The sequence below is a fragment of the Scleropages formosus genome, chromosome 3, assembly GCF_900964775.1.
Source record: "Scleropages formosus chromosome 3, fSclFor1.1, whole genome shotgun sequence".
Taxonomy (NCBI): domain Eukaryota; kingdom Metazoa; phylum Chordata; class Actinopteri; order Osteoglossiformes; family Osteoglossidae; genus Scleropages; species Scleropages formosus.
Window position 1 is genome coordinate 28,493,324 of NC_041808.1, and position 17,809 is coordinate 28,511,132.

General features: G+C 42.1%; 1 protein-coding gene across 2 annotated transcripts; it reads left to right on the plus strand.

Annotated features, from left to right (window-relative positions):
- Nucleotides 1–5,137: 5,137 nt before the first annotated feature.
- Nucleotides 5,138–17,514, plus strand: LOC108926171 (ral guanine nucleotide dissociation stimulator-like 1). Of its 2 annotated transcripts, XM_018738730.1 has the most exons (18): nucleotides 5,138–5,190; nucleotides 9,514–9,797; nucleotides 9,910–9,954; nucleotides 10,066–10,235; nucleotides 10,429–10,604; nucleotides 10,713–10,952; nucleotides 11,039–11,142; nucleotides 11,425–11,509; nucleotides 13,268–13,339; nucleotides 14,054–14,140; nucleotides 14,271–14,303; nucleotides 14,644–14,765; nucleotides 15,190–15,273; nucleotides 15,363–15,492; nucleotides 15,721–16,005; nucleotides 16,209–16,323; nucleotides 16,567–16,747; nucleotides 16,929–17,514. In XM_018738730.1, exons 1-17 carry the CDS (start codon nucleotides 5,167–5,169, stop codon nucleotides 16,722–16,724), a joined length of 2,214 nt encoding a protein of 737 aa, XP_018594246.1. In that variant the 5' UTR covers nucleotides 5,138–5,166; the 3' UTR covers nucleotides 16,725–16,747; nucleotides 16,929–17,514. The 2 variants fall into 2 exon arrangements, with proteins under 2 accessions (XP_018594246.1, XP_018594245.1); XM_018738729.1 differs by having other exon boundaries at nucleotides 16,567–17,514.
- The last annotated feature ends 295 nt before the right edge of the window (nucleotides 17,515–17,809 follow it).

Consider the following 17,809-nt stretch of genomic DNA (forward strand, 5'->3'; position numbering starts at 1 on the left):
GAGAATGTTATGTGTCGAGGGGTAAAGGCCCTCATGGTGTATTTGCAGCAGCTCGGTCCCGCATCATACTTTCGATGAGCACCCAGCAAGCGAGTATGATTTTTGAACAATGATTCTCAGATTCGCGGAGAGGAGGAGAACTCCGAAGTATCTCAGATAATCTCATACTTGGGACACTTGTGTGCCTCTTGTGCGTCAGCCAGCCTCAGCTGCCCACATTCTCCAGTGACCGCTAAATCATCCTGGAATGACGAATGATGATGAACCATAACATGGAATGATGGCAGTCAGTGTGCCTCTCTTAGCCCCCTTACCACAAACACGTATAAACAAGTATAAATGACTATAAACCACACAATTTCCTATAGAATTTAACCTACTTTTTATAGTGGTTGAAATCAGGATGGAACACAATTAAATGCTCTTATGCTTTAAATATAGGGGTTGTTGTAGGTTGCAGGTAGTTATTGAAATGGTAAATACTTTTTGCTTTACTCCAAGTCAAGTTTCTTGTCAAACCAAAATCATGTTATATATCATGCAGTTTATAATATGTGTTACTTGTTTTGCATTTCTCTGTACAGCCCTTAAGAGAATGGTGTGTGAGCACTGCCCGCTGCTGGAAGTGAGGACTCGACTCCCCCCGCTGCGGATCACCATTCTCCTGTCATAGCACAAACACGACCCTTTCAGGTCCGACCCCATCGATGATGTAAATCGGGGTGAACTGGTCACAGGGCTATGTGTAAAAAATCACTGTATGTTACACACTGGATCTTAATTTTTTAGATGGAAAACAATGAATATATATAATGTAACAGTATTGAACACATTGCCTGTTGTTACAAAACAATTTGTCATTTATCTGATAGGTGACCGAGCTGCGGCTGAACACGGCGCTCAGACTCGAGCAGCTCCACCGACCGCTGTGTGCCCGTCTCCCGCTCGCCGACACCGGCCAACACGGCTGCTGTGCCTGCCTGTGTGTGTATAACCGTGTTTTCCTGGCATTCGCTACAATCCGTTGTAGCTATAACAGCTGTAGCAGATATTATTAACAATTTACAAATGTTCTCGGGGGCCACAGGTTGGATGCTCTTGATCCAAATCGCTCCTGGAGCCTGTGCCGGAACATTGATTTTAATCAAGGTCTCTGCCGGTTCGCAGTCTTTCCATTACTATGACACAAGGACTTTAGCACCAGCAACTCATGCAGGAAAAACACTTCCAGGTACATGATGTTTCACCCTGACTGGGAGGTAACCATGGTGCAATTAAAACGCTCCACTGAACACATTCCTCCTAAGTGACTGTGTGACTCTAATAGTAACTGAGCGCTCACATCTCAGTTTTTTCAGCTGCACTTCCCGAGAAACGGAAGCCTTTGTGAAAAACACCGATAACAGAACTATTTTCAGTCTGTTGTTCCTTAAATCTGTTACGTTCCTTAGGCTTGTATCATATACCATATCTTTTTTTAAAAAACTTTCTTCCAGGATGTAGTACATTACCTCCAGAAGTGTATACTTTTAGTATTTCTTGGGTGGCACCATATGTGCAGCAGGTACTTCAGTCTTAAAGGAACTGGGCAGCTGATTGGAAGGTTGTTGGTTCAAGTCCCGCATGAGTCTCATTTGCTGCGCCCCCTGAATGTGGTAGTGTGTAACAAACCAGGGCTCTACAGAGTTGGCAGTAAGCACTGAAGAAGTCCTGTATTCCCACGCAGGTCAACTGGTGCTTCAGCAGCACTGAACAGCATCGCTGTCGTCATCTTCTAAGTACAAGATGGTTGTTGAAAGCTTCGAATTCCAATCATTCCTTTCACAGGTGAGCTGTAGGGCAAGAGAAGAGTCCAAAATACTTCAGCTCTGAAGATGAACTCTGTCCGACTGCTGTTGGGTCGGATCGGGTCGCCCGATCTCGTGTTTCAAACGTGTTTCTTAAAGCTCCTTAGAAAGGCCTGTTATTGACGCACATGTGGTGGCCTGAGACTTTCATCATTGCTTACTTGTGTACACCCTGCTGCTAATGCAGTTAAAGCACCAAAACGTTGTTTGAGGCCGAGCCTTTTTGAATACAGGCTTGTTCTTACGGTTTGTAAGCACCTCTCTCAGGCACACTGAGTTTATCTAGAAGGGGAAAGCTCTTTAAGCATCTATTGTAATCATTAGCTTTTGGTGCTCTTCCAGAACCCAGGTGATCTGTGATCATGTCAACTGAAAGATCCATCTCAGAAGAGTGTAGCCCAAGATGAGCAACATCCACATTAACATTTGGTCTTCGGCGCCTTCACCGCTGACTGGACTCTGAGTTTTCTTCACCGCCGTAGCATCTCGTGTCTCCTCTGCCCAAGATCAAGTGTGTCCTTGTGCCCACATTTTCCCGGTACCAGCCGGCAGCCACTTGAGGCTCCCAAATTACTGAAATGGAACAAAGAGCTGTTCCGCATATTGCCCATTCTGTGTATTGTGGACTTAGTGTTGTGTGTCCTGCAGATATACCCTCAGCTTGGCAGCTAGCCCAGCTGAGCACAGGTCCATGACCAGGTTGTTTCAGGCACATCACAGCGTTCAGGAATCCGGCCGTGTTCTACACTCTGCTCTTCCCAGTATCAACAGCTGTCAACAGAAAGAAACAATTTTCACTACCAGCGATTTAGCAGTGAACACTTGTGGGATTACAGAGATATGTATTGGCGTAACTAACAAATACATGCTCCTTACTGATAAACAGTTCAAATTGATTCCTTGCTTCCTGTTATTCTGTTTATTGTATGTTCACCCTGATTGGGAGGTACCCATGGTGCAATTAAAATGCTGAAATGCCTGAAGATGAATTCTGAGCACTCCCTAAGATGTGGTCAACACCCAAATTGAATTAAAAAAACTATAAAGGAATTGTTTTAAATATCGACTGAATACAAACTGAACCGAACTTCCGCTTCAAAATATATAACTTAATATGGATTAAAAGTTTTGACCTGGGTTTCGGATGTCCTACAAACCTGGTAGATAAAATATTGCAAAGTGCACTGCTTTACGGGGGCAAACTGGTGGGAAATTACACTAGTCTTGAGTCCTAGCAGGACTCTGCCATGTTGTTGCATTTTATGCAAATTATATTAGGAAAATATCCAGCTCAGAGCTTACTATTTTCAGTGAAAAAAACATTGTATACATCTAAACGCGGGAACCACTTTAAAGAGAGAAAATCTATGTTGTTACAGTAAGAGTTGGGTATCAACAGGCTCAATCTACTGTCAGTCACAGTGACTAATTCCTGACTATCTAATCCCAGACTGAAATGTTTCTCAGATAATATGGGGATGACTATGAAGAAATACTTTTACATAACTATCAGCATGATAAGTGGTGGAATTAGGAAGTGTACAGATCATTAGAAAGATACAGATCTGTCCTCATGTGACACAGCCGGCATGGCGAGGTGCCGCTCTCTGGAGTGCACTGATTTCCTTTGGCCAACCCATGTGTTGAGTACTGCCTCAATCAATTAAACACTCAGACACCGGGATCATGTACAAAACATACGCTGTTTACGCCATCTTTCACCTCTTAACACACTTGCTATGTGATGTCACAAATATTCTTAATGTTATACAGGCACCCTGGTACGTGACATCGTATGTTCACTCGGAGATGGTCTGAGGGGCTGGGGTAGCATGGTGATTTTTACACAACCAGATGAAAAATGCATATTGGTGATCAAGAGAAAATGAACCTGAGCTGAATTTTTTCAGTTGTTCCAGATGCACAAGAGATCTAGTCAGTAGGCGACAATTCAGCCACTTCCAAAAGGGGTGTTATGACAAATTAATAACCAGTTAATTCTGGCCTCTCAGAGAAGCGGTTTATGTGACTAAAGCTCCATTGGAGCAGTCAGGCATGTGGCATCGTCGTGCCGTACAGCTGTAACAGAAAACCAGAATGACAGCGTGCTTTTGCCATGACGTTGGGCCTGCACACTCTGTCAAAGAAAAATTCATGACTGATATATCTGCTTTAGATTTCGAAGGAAAAGCCAGCAAGCCCCACAGAAGTTTGTCATTAATCATAGCATCTAGAAAGTGTCCAGTGAAGGCTCCCATTGCAATTTAAATGGAATTGAATAAATACTGTCCTTCACACATATCACCTTTACATGGATGGTGACAGAAAAGAAGAACTCGGAACTCGGTCCTCTCGAACAGGGCAGAAGAGCTTGTGAAGGATTTGGAAGAGAGAAACATTTCTGCAACAGTATTCAATGGAGTGATACACAAACACTGAGGGGACACATTAGGTTCTCTTGAACCTGTGGATGGCATGCACCCTAAATCATTCAAATGGAAAATAAGCTTAGAAACACATATCCATCATTCTGTTGGATCGAAATCCACACTGCAGCCTTGGTGTATGCTACCCTTCCCTGTTTCACAAAGGGCAGTATATTAAGCGAGATTCCACAGAAGAAAAGAAAGAGAGAGGGATTATTTTCCGCAAAGGACATTTCAAATTTATTTTTTTCTGTCTGTTTGAGGGGGGTCACATTTTTTTTGTAACATGAAGCAGGATTTGCATAGCGGTCAAGGATGTTGGATGAAATCCGAAGGCTCAAGTCTCGAGTGGAACCTGTGTAAAAGCACGTAAACGAAGTAAACTGATGAGGCCGCACTGCGACGAAGCAGCAAACTCGTCGCCCCGCTTCTAAACGCTTTTTGCTACCAAAATCCACAAGGTGCGCGCTCCGCAGTCTGGAGGGTATTTCCGCGCTCCGCCTCCAAGATTCTTGGCTCCGCCTCCAAGTTTCGTGGCTCCGCCTCCTCGCTGAGTAGTGCGGCGGGTGTTAAATTCAGCGCGAGCGGTGGCTGTTCTGGAAGGAGTAGCGGCCGGAGGTGCGGGAGTCACGTTCTCAGGCTTAGCCGGTGAAATGTGCTTTTAGTGACGCGGTGCAAGTGGCAAACAACAAGGAATAAAACATTCTTCGGAGTATTCATTTATATAGAAATTGTAAATACTTTTAAAAAAATTAATTTAAAAATTAAATTATACTACTAAATTTCAGTGGAGAAGTTCTGAGGCAGCCGCTGCTCTCCAGTCCTGCGGTGGATGTGTATGTTTGTGCGTCGGGTGACGGAGGGAGCGACGCGACACACACGAGTTCCGCAAGATGGGAAAGTGGGAGCTGACGATGGTGAGCCGCCTTCCGACGCTTCTCTCCCCTCCTCCGTCCCTCCGTGTTCGTTTCCTACAGCTGAAGGACATATCTCTCTCTGTACACTTGCTGCTTCGTGTGGAGGCGGTGGTGAGGGTTTCCCTGCGTCTCCTTGGCTCCGTCGAGAACAGCTCATCTAGTGAGAATTTACTGAACTTTTTTTTCCCCCCACAGCCTGTCACGTGATTTGTGTGACCCTCTTATTTGCATGCATCACGTGCGTGTCCCCAAACTCTAACAGACCCATGTGCCCCCCCCTGCATGATTATTGACAGTATGTTTTGGTCCCCACTGCTGGCCAAGGGCTCCAACCTCAGGGAGGTTATCTGGGGTTACTCTAAGTGTAAGGATCACTGTGTTGTTTCCTTACTACTGCTGCCATCTTTACTTCTTACCTTTTTCATGTAGCTGACACTTTTCTCCAAAGCAACTTACAATGTTAAGGTTACAATTATTTACCCATTTATACAGCTGGGTAATTTTACTGGAGCAATTCAGGGTAAGTACCTTGCTCAAGGGTACTACAGCCAGAGGTGAGGCTCAAACCTCTAACCTTTGGGTCTAAAGGCAGTTGTACTAACCACTACACTACCAACTGTCCCATTTTTCTAGGCTGTGGGAGGCATGGTGAGTAGCGCTGCTGTCTCACAGTGCCTCGGTGGTGCGAGAGAACGTGGGTTTCCTCCCATAGTCTGAAGACATGCTGTTCAGGTGGATTGGTGACTTTTTTTTTTTTTTTTTTTTTGTCAAGTCACCCATAGTGTGTGAGTGACAGAGAAAAAGTGTGTTTCACTGGTGTATTGATTGGTTCATTGTATGTAGTGTATCTAGGAGTGTAAGTCACTTTGGGTGAATAAGGTGCGGGCTTACATAGTGTTCATTTGAAGTCACTTTGGAGAAATGAAGCTTCTCAATGAATATATATCCAAATGTAAATTCATGTGTAAGGAGGTGGGTTACAGCTGGGGTTGTTGAAGTGACTCTGTACTTCACTGAATCTTTGGCACACGTGTCCATATCTGAGCTTGCATCTGCTGTCCATGAGCCAGAACACTTGTGATCACCCAGGGAGAACCTACGGAGAACAGCTTGGCGTTCCGCAGAATCCTGGCAACAGCGTCACATGCTCTGGGAACATAATGTGCAGCAAACAGCAGCCTGCATGTTATGTCATTGGGCCTTAGGCGATCATCACTGGGGAACCATAAATAGTTATTATATGCTCTGCCAGGACCACCAAGATGTTGTGAGCTTTAAACTGTCTGAGAAGGCAAAACTTGCAGCACAGTTAAGATAAGGACGGCTGTTCTCATGTTCATTGCTGACGTGTTCATGGTATATGGGTGCTGGTAGAAGAGAGGTCTGGGCTTTCACCTTGTGAAGTGAAGGTTATCACTTTAAATCCAGTTTTAATCCTTCTCCTGTTGTAGTTTCCTTGGTCAAGGTTCTTATCCTAAATTACTCTGGTAAGAATACCCTGTAGGATAAATGTCATTGTAACGTTGGTTATCTGACTATGTAGGTAACATCAGACAAGGTGTCAAAATTATTTTTTGTACTTCGTGGTATTATTCTTGTCATGTTTCAGGTTGTGCCATTTGAATTTATAATTCTTAAGTGTTTTTATTAGTAAAATTTGTAAAGTATGGGATCCATCTTTTGTCAGTGAACTCATGAAACAGTGTAGCTATACACTGGCTCCTCATTTACTTACGAATTTTTGAAGATAAGGTTTTCCAGATTTAGTTATTTTAAACTGTATTGCCTCACTTACGGTGGGACAGTGGGTTAGACCGCAGTACTACTCTCCGGTGGGTCTGGGGTTTGAGTCCCGCTTGGGGTGCCTTGCGACGGACTGGCGTCCCGTCCTGGGTGTGTCCCCTCCCCCTCTGGCCTTACGCCCTGTGTTACCGGGTAGGCTCTGGTTCCCTGCGACCCTGTATGGGACAAGCGGTTCTGAAAATGTGAAGTGTGTGCTTCACTTACACTTTTTCTAAAAAACTCTCTTGTGGAGGGAATGTGTCTGGCATTGAGTTGTCAGTAAAATACACCAAATCAATATAGGAGTGTAGGACCATTTTCATTCAAGACTCTTACAGGTTATTTACAGCTCATGTCTGGTATTTTTGTCTGTCATCAGTAACAAGCTGATGAATGCTGCACATGTTTATAGGTTCAAAAATGAGCATTTAGTTGTTTGTTTTTTCAGTCATTTAAATTTTTAACAGAACAGTGTAATTGATGTTTAAAAGGTCAAACTATTGTTATGTGTTACATCTTTATCTGAGACTTTTATAGAACCTAACTTATAAATAAGCAAGAAATATGTGTATTATTAACTTTTTACATTATGTACATAATAAAGTAAGCTGGAACTGGCCAGAAGTCAATACACATTGCACAAACGTATGGGTTGAATGGGTCAACCATTGTAACCGCATCACTTTGTGGAAATGACAGATTTAAAAAAAAAAAAAAAAAAATTCAATAACTAAAATTTTAATGTTTAAGTTAATACAAAAGTCTTACATAGAAATTAATTTTATCGCTTAGTCTGAGGCTTTTATAGACTGTAACCCATAAATGAGTTTCATTTAAATCACAAGCTTTTATTGATTGCATTAATAACAAAAGTGACTGAATTTATGGATTTCATTTGAATTATCAAGGGAGTTCTAATACCAGTTGTCTTTGTAAGTTCAGAAACAGTGTGTACACCAAATGCAATGTATGGAGACATTAAAAAAACGATAAAGTGAACACTGATTATATGAGAATTTTTCTCTCAATTGTTTGATACAGTACTAAGGGCCCCTACTGGAAATTTCAGTTTTTACTACTCTGAACCTGGGAGTTAATTATATAAAGTTATTTTTATAATTACTATAAACTTATTATCCTGAGTGAAGGTGTTAGTCTTTGCCTGGGTGTTGCAGAAAACGTCAGAATTCTCAGTCGCGGTATGAACTGAGAAAACACAATGTTACAGAAATATTTGCTTCCCGAAAGGTGCTTTTGTATCTTTCCTGCATTTAACCGTTAATCCTGTGAGCGTTGCTTTTGTCCCGTTTTTCTGGGAATAACAAGGATTTCTTGGTGTGTTCACTCACCTGGTTATTATTGTAGCATTGGCTTGTACAAAACAGGTCTGTCCCAGGAGTCACTCTTAAATTTAGACACTTCAAGTATGGGATTGTGAAGGTGACATCAGCATGTGAAGCCTGTGTTGTGATGGTGGGATGTTTACTTCAGTCTTTTTAAATAATGGTATTTGGCCAGGCAGTAATTATGTGCTGTGTTACAGCCTGTCGTGCTGTGCACTCTATATTTATTTTACTTTCAGGACAGAACAGAGGCTGGAATAGCGTCGGGTGTCAGATGATGGTAATTATAAGTCCTGGTGGACAATGCCCTCAATGTTGTGCAAGAACAATAACATAGCAGGCTGATAGAAAAGGTACTTATTCTACTATATAGTTCAGAATATAGTGGGCTGAAAATGAGCAGGGAATTATCTTTTTGTTTTAAAATGTTTAAAGTGCTTGTTCACACATTTATTACATTGACATTTATTCATTTAGCGGACACTTTTCTCCAAAGCGACATACATCTCAGAGAAATACAATTTGTGCATTACATCAGGAGAAACAGACATAGTTGCAGACATGTGATACTTAAGTAAACTTGGTCTGTTTCTTTCCACTTTATGCACCGATGTTCATCGCGCAAGTAGGTGCATAAAACAATTCCTGATCACCTTCCTACATTTTTTTTTTTTTTTTTTTTTTTTAACTTTTTAAAGGTACAAAAACATTTACATACAATACAGGAGTAGTGGCTGTGTAAAGGCTGATCTGGGCATGATCATAAAGTTATGGTGCATGAACATTTACACCATACATGATCTTGAGAGATCACATCACACATTCTAGTTACATTAAATTTATTCATTAAGATGATGCCTTTCTCCAAAGTGACTTACTATGTTAAGCTAACAACAATTATTTACCTATTTATATATTTGGGTAATTTTTACTGAAGCAATTTAGGGTAAGTACCTTGCTCAAGGGTACTACAGCTAGAGGTAAGTCAAACCTCCAACTTTTGGGTCCAAAGGCAGCAGCTCCACCCACTACACTACCAGCTGCCTGCTCCTAAGTTAAAGCAGGCTACTGAAAACCAATAGCAGGTACAAAGCGGCGAGAGTCATCACGCTTGCTGTTAAGGTATGAAGGTTGTGAGACAGGCTGTCAGGGGTTCTGGGATGGCCAGTTCTCAGCGGTTTTGTCTGCTGTTCTTCAGGATCCAGTGCAGGAGTGGGGTGAGGAGGTTGAGAATGGTGTGGTGTATGGTATCACCTTGAGGAGGGAGCCCGTTTCACCGCAGTCTGACTCCACTGAGGACCGCTCTGCCTTTGTGCAGTACCGCACATGTAAGGTGCGCAGGCTAAAAGCTGCATCCCTGGACAACTTGGTGACACACCTTGTGAACCGGCGTTGCCAGGAGCAAGACTATATCCACATTTTCCTAAGCATGTACCGGACCTTCACGAGCACCGATAAGTTCATTCAACTCCTCTTCCAGAGGTAGGTGGGAGGAAAAGCAGATGTGGTTTCATTGTAGCTTCTGACATTTTGTGCTTTTTCTGTCTCGTGATCCAACCTGGGAAACTGAACACGTCTGCTACTGTTTCCACAGTGTCAGCAAAGCCACTGATGCCAACGGCAGTAATTGCCACCTAAGGTGCAAAACCTACTTACATTCTGCTTTGGATCAAAACGTAATCAGTGAGACTGGAAGGTCATCATAATCTGTGTTTTGCTCTTCTTTGTCCTCCCCTACTGTGGATCGCAGCTCATTGATGTGTATCATCAAGACCTGGCTGGAGGCGTATGGGGATGACTTTTGGGAGCCCCCGGAGCACCCCTCCCTCCAACTTCTGTGCACACAGCTGCACCTCCATCTTTGTTTACAGAACCTGGCCCAGCATGCTGACCACCTGTTGAAGAAATTCCTGGAGGAAGGTACTTCACAGCATCTTTCTGGTCCCGTGTCTTTGTTTTGTCCAGTTCTTTAAGTATGCCTCCTAGCACTAATCTAGAGTCAAAAAGAAATATAATTGGAATTAGGATGATATTATCATTGCAAGTTACCTGCTTATAAATTAAAATTCCATACTGACGGCTAATGCTCGATTCATCTTTTACCCCTTTCTAGAGAAATATACCAATCACTTCTCCCCAGGAATGGTGTGTAGTCAAGCCTTGCTGCAGGAACAGTTGGAAATTAAGTCAGCAGATGAAGACCCTGAATATGAAGACTCGGAGGATCTGAAGGATTTCATGGATTTCCCAGTCCTCAGCATTGCAGAGCAGCTTACACGACAGGACGCTGTAAGTTTTATTATTTTCTCTGTGGCATCTTTTGGCTGCAAAACTCTTATATTTTTATCCAGTCTTCTAGGTCACAACCCATGTCTGACTGTCTTTTGTCTCTCACAGGAGCTTTTTATCAAAGTTGTCCCATTCCAATGTCTGGGCTGCATCTGGTCCCAACGGGACAAGAAGACAAACCTGTGTCCCACCATTCGGGCCACTATCGCCCAGTTCAATGCCATTACCAACCGGGTCATCACTTCTCTGCTCTGCTGCCCAACACCCACCCATTCCACCACTCGGGGACTGTCCTGTGGCCCTGCCCAGAGGGCCCGTGTTATTGAGAAGTGGATTCAGGTTGCAGAGGTCAGATCAGGTCTTGATTAACTCACATTTGCTCTTCCACCCCCTACTGGTAGTTGTTACAGAGTATTTGTTTCATGTTACCCCAGGAGTGCAGACACCTGAAGAATTTCTCTTCACTGAAGGCCATCCTGTCAGCCTTGCAGTCCAATGCAATCTATAGGTTGAAGAAGACCTGGGCTGCTGTCTGCAGGTATCATAGCACTTTGTAAGGCTCCCAGGCTCTTAACTTGGAAGAAAGTCTGTGAAGTACTACTGTAGCACTCCCATAATCTCATAGGAACATGAGCATTCAGCTGAAGGCTGCTGACCAGTGTGAAGAATGAGAGTAGGTTAATGATAATAGTGCAAATGAATTTTAGATTTGTTTAAGTACAGTTTTGCAAAATATTCAGAGAAAGAAAACTGAGAAAATTTAAACAATCCAAGGGAAAGTGATGATTAAGAACAGAGATGATATATTGTGTCCTTCTAGGGAGAGTGTGGCCACCTTTGACAATCTCTGTGAGACATTCCCTGATGAGAACTGCGTGTTGGCAAGCGGTCAGATCCTGGTGGAGGTGAGGGCCATCCTCCTGGGGAGTCTTTTGAACCAGCTGACCTCTTTGCCTATTTTGACTCAGCTTCCATGGTACACAGTGTATACTACCATCACTTGGCTCTTGAGTGCTGAAAGTGCAGCAAAAGTCCTGAATCAAATGTCATAGTTTTTATAAGGATTTGTTTTTATGAGGGTTATAGAATTTGTCTTCTGGTAGTACTTCTCTTTTACTGGTATTTCATTTCCAGTTATTGGGATCAGTGGGAAAAGTTAATATCACACACTCAAAATGTACTCCTTCATACAGTAGTATATTTACTGAAGTGGTTCAGGTTAAGCAATGTTCCTTGCCCAAGGGTACAGCAGCAGTGACCCTGCTGTGTTTAAAAACTGTAATCTACTGTTACCAAGGCCACCCCCTGCTGCTCTGATGGTGAACCAAAAAAAGTTGGGTCTGGAACAAAATGGTTCACAATTGAAGAAGCTACTGCACAGAAATGCATATACAGGGCAACACACATTAGTGACACACGCTCAAGGCACATGTAGTAGCATTTTAGAATACAGAAAGAACACTGCTTTTCCTCTGAAGCAGCCCTTGGCATCTGTGTCACAAGGACTTGACATCTGCTGGACATTTCTTAGGAGCAGCAGCATGGTACAGTTAAAGTTCTTCATGTTCATGATTGGGGTTTTAAGTGCACAGAGGTACACAAAAGCCTTCCAGCAACAAAACATCACTCAGTGAACTGGACTGTGTTTTCCCCATTTTTTTGTTCTCGGATATTTAACTTTTCATTCTCTCCGTATGATCTGTCAGAAGCTTTTAACCTCAGAGCTCTACTAAGGTTTAATAAATTTTTGGATTCTGGGGGGCATGTTAATGTACACAAATAACACAAACCGTTTTTAATGAAGCATGCATGATATCAAAAGAATTGTTTTGTTTCCAGAGTTGTCAGTTTTTGGTCAAAGAAATTGAACCCCCAGGACACACCTTGTGTTTATAACTAAATGCTGAATAACAATGAATGAATAAATGATATCGTAGGAACATTTTCTACTCTGGTCTCTGGGAGCTTTAGTCTCCAGCTTGAAGTGTATCACAGTTGAATGGTATCAATCTTCAAACAGTGAAACACATGTTTGCTCTTTTAGAGCTATTCTTTGTTTCCTTTTCTTAATGCGCAGAAGTCTTTGTTCACATGTAACTAGACCCAAAAAAAACAACCTGTTTCTGTTTGTCTAAAGGTACCCAGAGTATTCTAGACTCTCACCTTGTCTTTGACCCCAACAGGGGTCATACAGTTTTTTCAGGTTAGCTGCTTTTTAACACATTTTGATAGATTGCTTGTTACATGACATATGGACTTGGTTAACTCCTTAGTAGAGTTCCAAAAAATACCTGGCATTATATTTAGTTTCGTCTTAGGGTAAAAGGATCTGTTAGAATAAGTGGTTTAAAATGTTACCCACTTGTATGACTGGATACTGATGGAACTGACCTTTAGTGCCTTTGTAATCATGATCAAAGAACTAACAAAAGTTCTGTGAATGTGAAAAATGTACAGAAATTGCCTGTTCATAAAATTCTAATCTATAACCCTGCCTTATGGATATTGTCTTTTCTCCTGCCATTTTTTTCCTAAGACTAAGCATACAACATTTGATTGTTTTTCTCTTGTTTAACTCTACCTCTTCATTTTACCTTGTGTGTGTGCTTGTTCATGCTCCTGTTTTCCCTTATAGAGTGATTTGTTTGCCTCTTTTCTCTCAGGATGGCAGCCAGCAAGATGAGCAGCACTCCTCTCCAAAGTCCCTGAAACACTGCCCCATCTCCAAACAGATGGTAAAGTTCATGTCTCCAAGGATTGTGGGTTTCTGTAGATCTCAACCCTTTATTTCTCAATTGATTGAGTTTGGATAATTGAAATTGTCACAAACTTTAGAGAGCAAATCATATCACTATAATTTATAAGTAATTCTAAACCCTACAAACGTTCTGACAGAATGTGGATATTTTTCACACTGGAAGGGTAACAAAATATGCCAAGGTAAAGGATGGAAATGTTCTTAAATCCTCCCACATAATTGTCACTTAGCTTCAGTGACACCATGCTTGATAGAGCTAGTTGTGAGCAAGGGAATGAGCAACCTTGATATGCTCCACTCTGAAACTTTCTGCTCACAGATTCAGCATCCTGCAGGAGGTCACAGCTGAGTTCTCTGTTCACCTCATTCCAGCCAAGTAACTACACAGAGCAGAAATATGTCCCAGACTAAAACCATTTGTGACACCAGCCTTTAATATTTATGGAACTATGGCTCAATGTTTACTGTGTTTCACTTTTATTCAGAGTGATTTATAAATTTGCCCTTTTGTGTAGTTGCATATTATATCGGAGCAGTTCAGGTTTAAGTATGCGTGGCATTGGAAGTAATCTTGGACACCTCCTTATTAAGTGTTTCTTTGGGGGGGGAAAGTGTTTTCTTGATCAATAAATTTAAAGTGCTAACAACCAGAGGACATAATGAACCTTTTTTCTTGGTTACATGTGTGCAGAGCACCACTGGAGGCAGTGTTCCCTACCTGGGCACCTACCTGACAGTCCTGACTATGCTCGACACTGCCTTGCCTGATTTTGTGGAGGTGAGATCACTGGCCTCTAGTGTTTGTTAATCAAACAAAGACCATCTGAACATGTCGCTAAATTAGTTTGACATTAGATTGTTCCGAGTGCATGGGATAGGATCATTCTCCCCACTTTATCTGTCTCCAGGGGGACCTCATCAACTTTGAGAAGCGAAGAAAGGTGAGATGAACCCCTGTCCAATCTAAAGTTTTAATTTTCTGCTACTCTTTTACGCGATCTTTTACTCCCTTGTGTATGCGAGTGTGTTTCTCGGAAGACTGGGAGAATGAGTGCTTCAGTGCTTACTCGATGTGTTTGGATATGCTGGCTGATTGTACCTGGTGAATTGCCTTGGGGACATGTTGACCTTTAACATTGTCCTTTAAGGTTTCAGCTGCATTGCAGGTTTTTCTTTCCAAAATATTACTGCAAAAGAAACAGTCAGCTGAGTTTCAAGCTGAGGGCTTGTTGTGTAACCACACAGCTGCATAACTAACATCTTTCACTTGATGTCCAACAGGAGTATGAGATTATTTCTCAGATCAGTCAGCTTCAGTCGTCTTGTGAACAGTATGTGCTGCCCAGTCATCCTCGGATCACTCAGTGGCTGCAAAGTTCAAAGATACTCACTGACCAGGAGAGGTGACTAACATTTACCCTGTGTATTGACTGTATACACAACCAAGAAATTCTGCTTTCCTGCAGGTAACATTTGTTCAAGACATGGACTTGTAACCATAGATTACAGAAAGTGCATTGCTGCAAGATGCCACTACCTTCAACAAGGTGCTTCAGCTGAATAATAGTATTGAACATCCAAATGTATAAGAGGTTAGAGGTTACTGCTGGTTGTCCAGCATTACAATATTTACTTACATTTTTAAAATAACCTGGAAAGTTTTAGGAATGTTTTCCAAAAGTTAGTGATGTAATTTGTTTATTATCAAAGATTTATGGTATATTACACATAATGAACAGTGCTGCAAGTGAAGGAGTGCAAGTGCAGTTTGTGTTTGCCCAGAATGAATCTGTATGCTGAGCATTTCCATCTTTAACTATTCAACAGCCATGATTTGTCTCAGGAGCTGGAGCCTCCCATCGATTCTTGTCCTGGGTCCCCCAGCCCATGGAGTTACAGGCTGTTCTCGAAGTAAGCACCATCCTCATCTCTGTCTCAGCAGACACTACATTTCTGAAGCTAATGTCAGTATCAGGATTGAAGAGTATTCTTGTGGGCAGGCTGCTGCCCCTGAGCGAGGGAACCAACACAAAGACACTAGCAGACCAGGCCAGTGTGTCCTCCTTTACATCCTGTAGTTGTGAGACTGAAGAAATGAGCTCCCCAAATTCCTCACCACAAAGATTACAGGTACTCTGCAAGTGTGGCTGCCTTGTAACCTTGTCACTTTGATGGCTCTGCTACCCTTTTGTGATGAAATGATGGTTTAACTTGTCTTGCTTTATGATTAACACTGCATTCAAGCAAGAGCTCAGTCAGGGTCACTCAAAAGCCAGTATAAGTGCTGTTCCTGAAACATTGGAGTTCCTGAATTCCAGAACAAGTGAACTCAAATCTTAACACTCCACTTATCCTTAGTCCCTATCCAGCTCCTGTCAAAATGTGGAAGATATCTTTTCCTCCACCCGTACCACACCATCGGAACCCTGTGCACAGTCCAGCTCCACCTACAGCTCTCAGCCGGACCTCTCCGTACCAGCACCAGGCAACGTGAGCCCGGTGACATGCAGGCCCATTTCTCAGTACAAGCGCTCAGTATCCATGACCTCACTTCCTGTGTACAACCGGCAAGTGGATGATTCCTGCATCGTCAGGGTCAGCATTGAGAGCGGCAACAATGGCAACATGTATAAGAGCATTTTGGTGAGCATCTGGTGCAGAAAAGGGTTTTTTTTAAATTCGGAAAGAATTGTTGAATATAAACATCACGTAATCTGGATTGTATCTGAGCAATTCTGAAGGTTGTTATCTCTCAGGTTCCTCTGTGGGTGGGGGGTTTTTGTGTGTCTTTGTCTGGATGCAGTCTGACCTGCTGTCCAATTGCCGACTCCCTGTGTCTCCTGCAGCTAACCAGCCAAGACAAAACTGAGCAGGTGATCCAGAGGGCCCTGCAGAAACACAACCTAGAGGGTATCAGCTGCAATGAATTCACCCTCAGCCAGGTCCTGCCACAAGACAAAGGTGAGCCAGGAAGATGAGCTGCTCTCAAAAACAGATAGGAAACTATTAGGTTTGTATTACTATTACTAAAGGTCCAGCTGTTGAAACAGTTGCTGTAAAAGACTTTTAAACTTGCCCAGCTGTGCTCCTGTCATTGCTCTGATTGTTCACAGAATATACAACACAATGGGGTGACCTATAAATCATTAATATGTCTGAATTTAATGTCTCTCTTTCTTTCCTCTCTTCCTCTGTTTCTTTTAGAACTTCTTATTCCAGACAAAGCCAATGTTTTCTACGCCATGTCTACATCTGCCAACTATGACTTTGTTTTGCGGCAACAGCAAGTATCTCACAGAAAGAGGCCTCTGGGCTCATCATCAAGTTTTCGCTTGCTGAGAAGAGCCAATCATGCTTTGTAACACTGCCAGCTGTGATCTGGAGGGTAATACTGCCATAGAGGACTGAAAAAACCTTGAATATGCTTTAATTTAAATTTCCTCTAAAAATTAACAGAATAAAATCATCCAATGTTGATGTGTTATGGAAATACTTGCCAGTTTTGAAGCTAAGTGATTCAGTGAGCTGACAATATCATAACGATTTATGATTTTTCTTCTGGCCAGATATGGACTATAAATCAGAAGAGCATGGAAGCACTTTATGAAGAATACGATTAAGTGGATGCAATATTTCGAAAAAAACTGAGATTAACCTTGTCAGTAATGACCTGCATAAAACATGTGGTGAACTGAGTACCAAAGAGATCTTTGTCTTATTAAAGCAAAAAAAAAAACCCTGTTATTCTTAGACCCACTGGGTTTATTTAATTAATAATAAATTGTTATTTTATATGTATGCTTATGTTTTCTTTAGGAAACAGTTTTACTTTTGTATTGTTTGCATTAAGGCAAATGTATGCTTTAGATGGTTCAGATATTACGGTAATAGATGTCTTGCTGCAAGTACAGTATGTAATTGTATGTAAGCAGTAACATGTTTCTTTTACAGCTGGATTCAGACTTCTCTTTTACAATATGATGCATGTCAGCAGTGTATATTGAAAGTGCTCGTACTTATGTCAGTGTCCTGTAGCTGTCCAGTCCAACTGGACAGAGGAGCAGGCAGTCAGTGAGAGGGGTGTGTGATGCCACTCAGACAGAGGGCAAGTCCAGAGGTTCCAGTTTGTCACCTTGAATAAATTAAAGCCTTTTTCTGACAAAGTTGTGCATCTCTACTCAACACTGCAGATAATTAGATTTACATTTGTTCATTTAGCTGACACTCCAAAGTGACTTACAAGGTTAAGGTTACAATTATTTACCTGTTTATACAGCTAGGTAATTTACAACTACCAAGTGTACCAGATTTAGTTCCACATCTTATTTTGGAGCTGGTTAATTAAACATGAAATGTGTTCAGTTGTTCACACCAGTTATCAAAGACTGAAGGAGCTCAGTCTCAGGTACAAGACTGTTTCTGAGAGGGATTAAGATGAACCGTCATA

Coding starts and splice junctions, on each gene's coding strand:
- LOC108926171 (XM_018738729.1), top strand. CDS start 5,167: ATGGGAAAGTGGGAGCTGACGATG. Junction 10,605..10,712: donor AGCTTACACGACAGGACGCT/GTAAGTTTTATT, acceptor TGTCTCTCACAG/GAGCTTTTTATCAAAGTTGT. Junction 11,143..11,424: donor ACCTGGGCTGCTGTCTGCAG/GTATCATAGCAC, acceptor GTGTCCTTCTAG/GGAGAGTGTGGCCACCTTTG.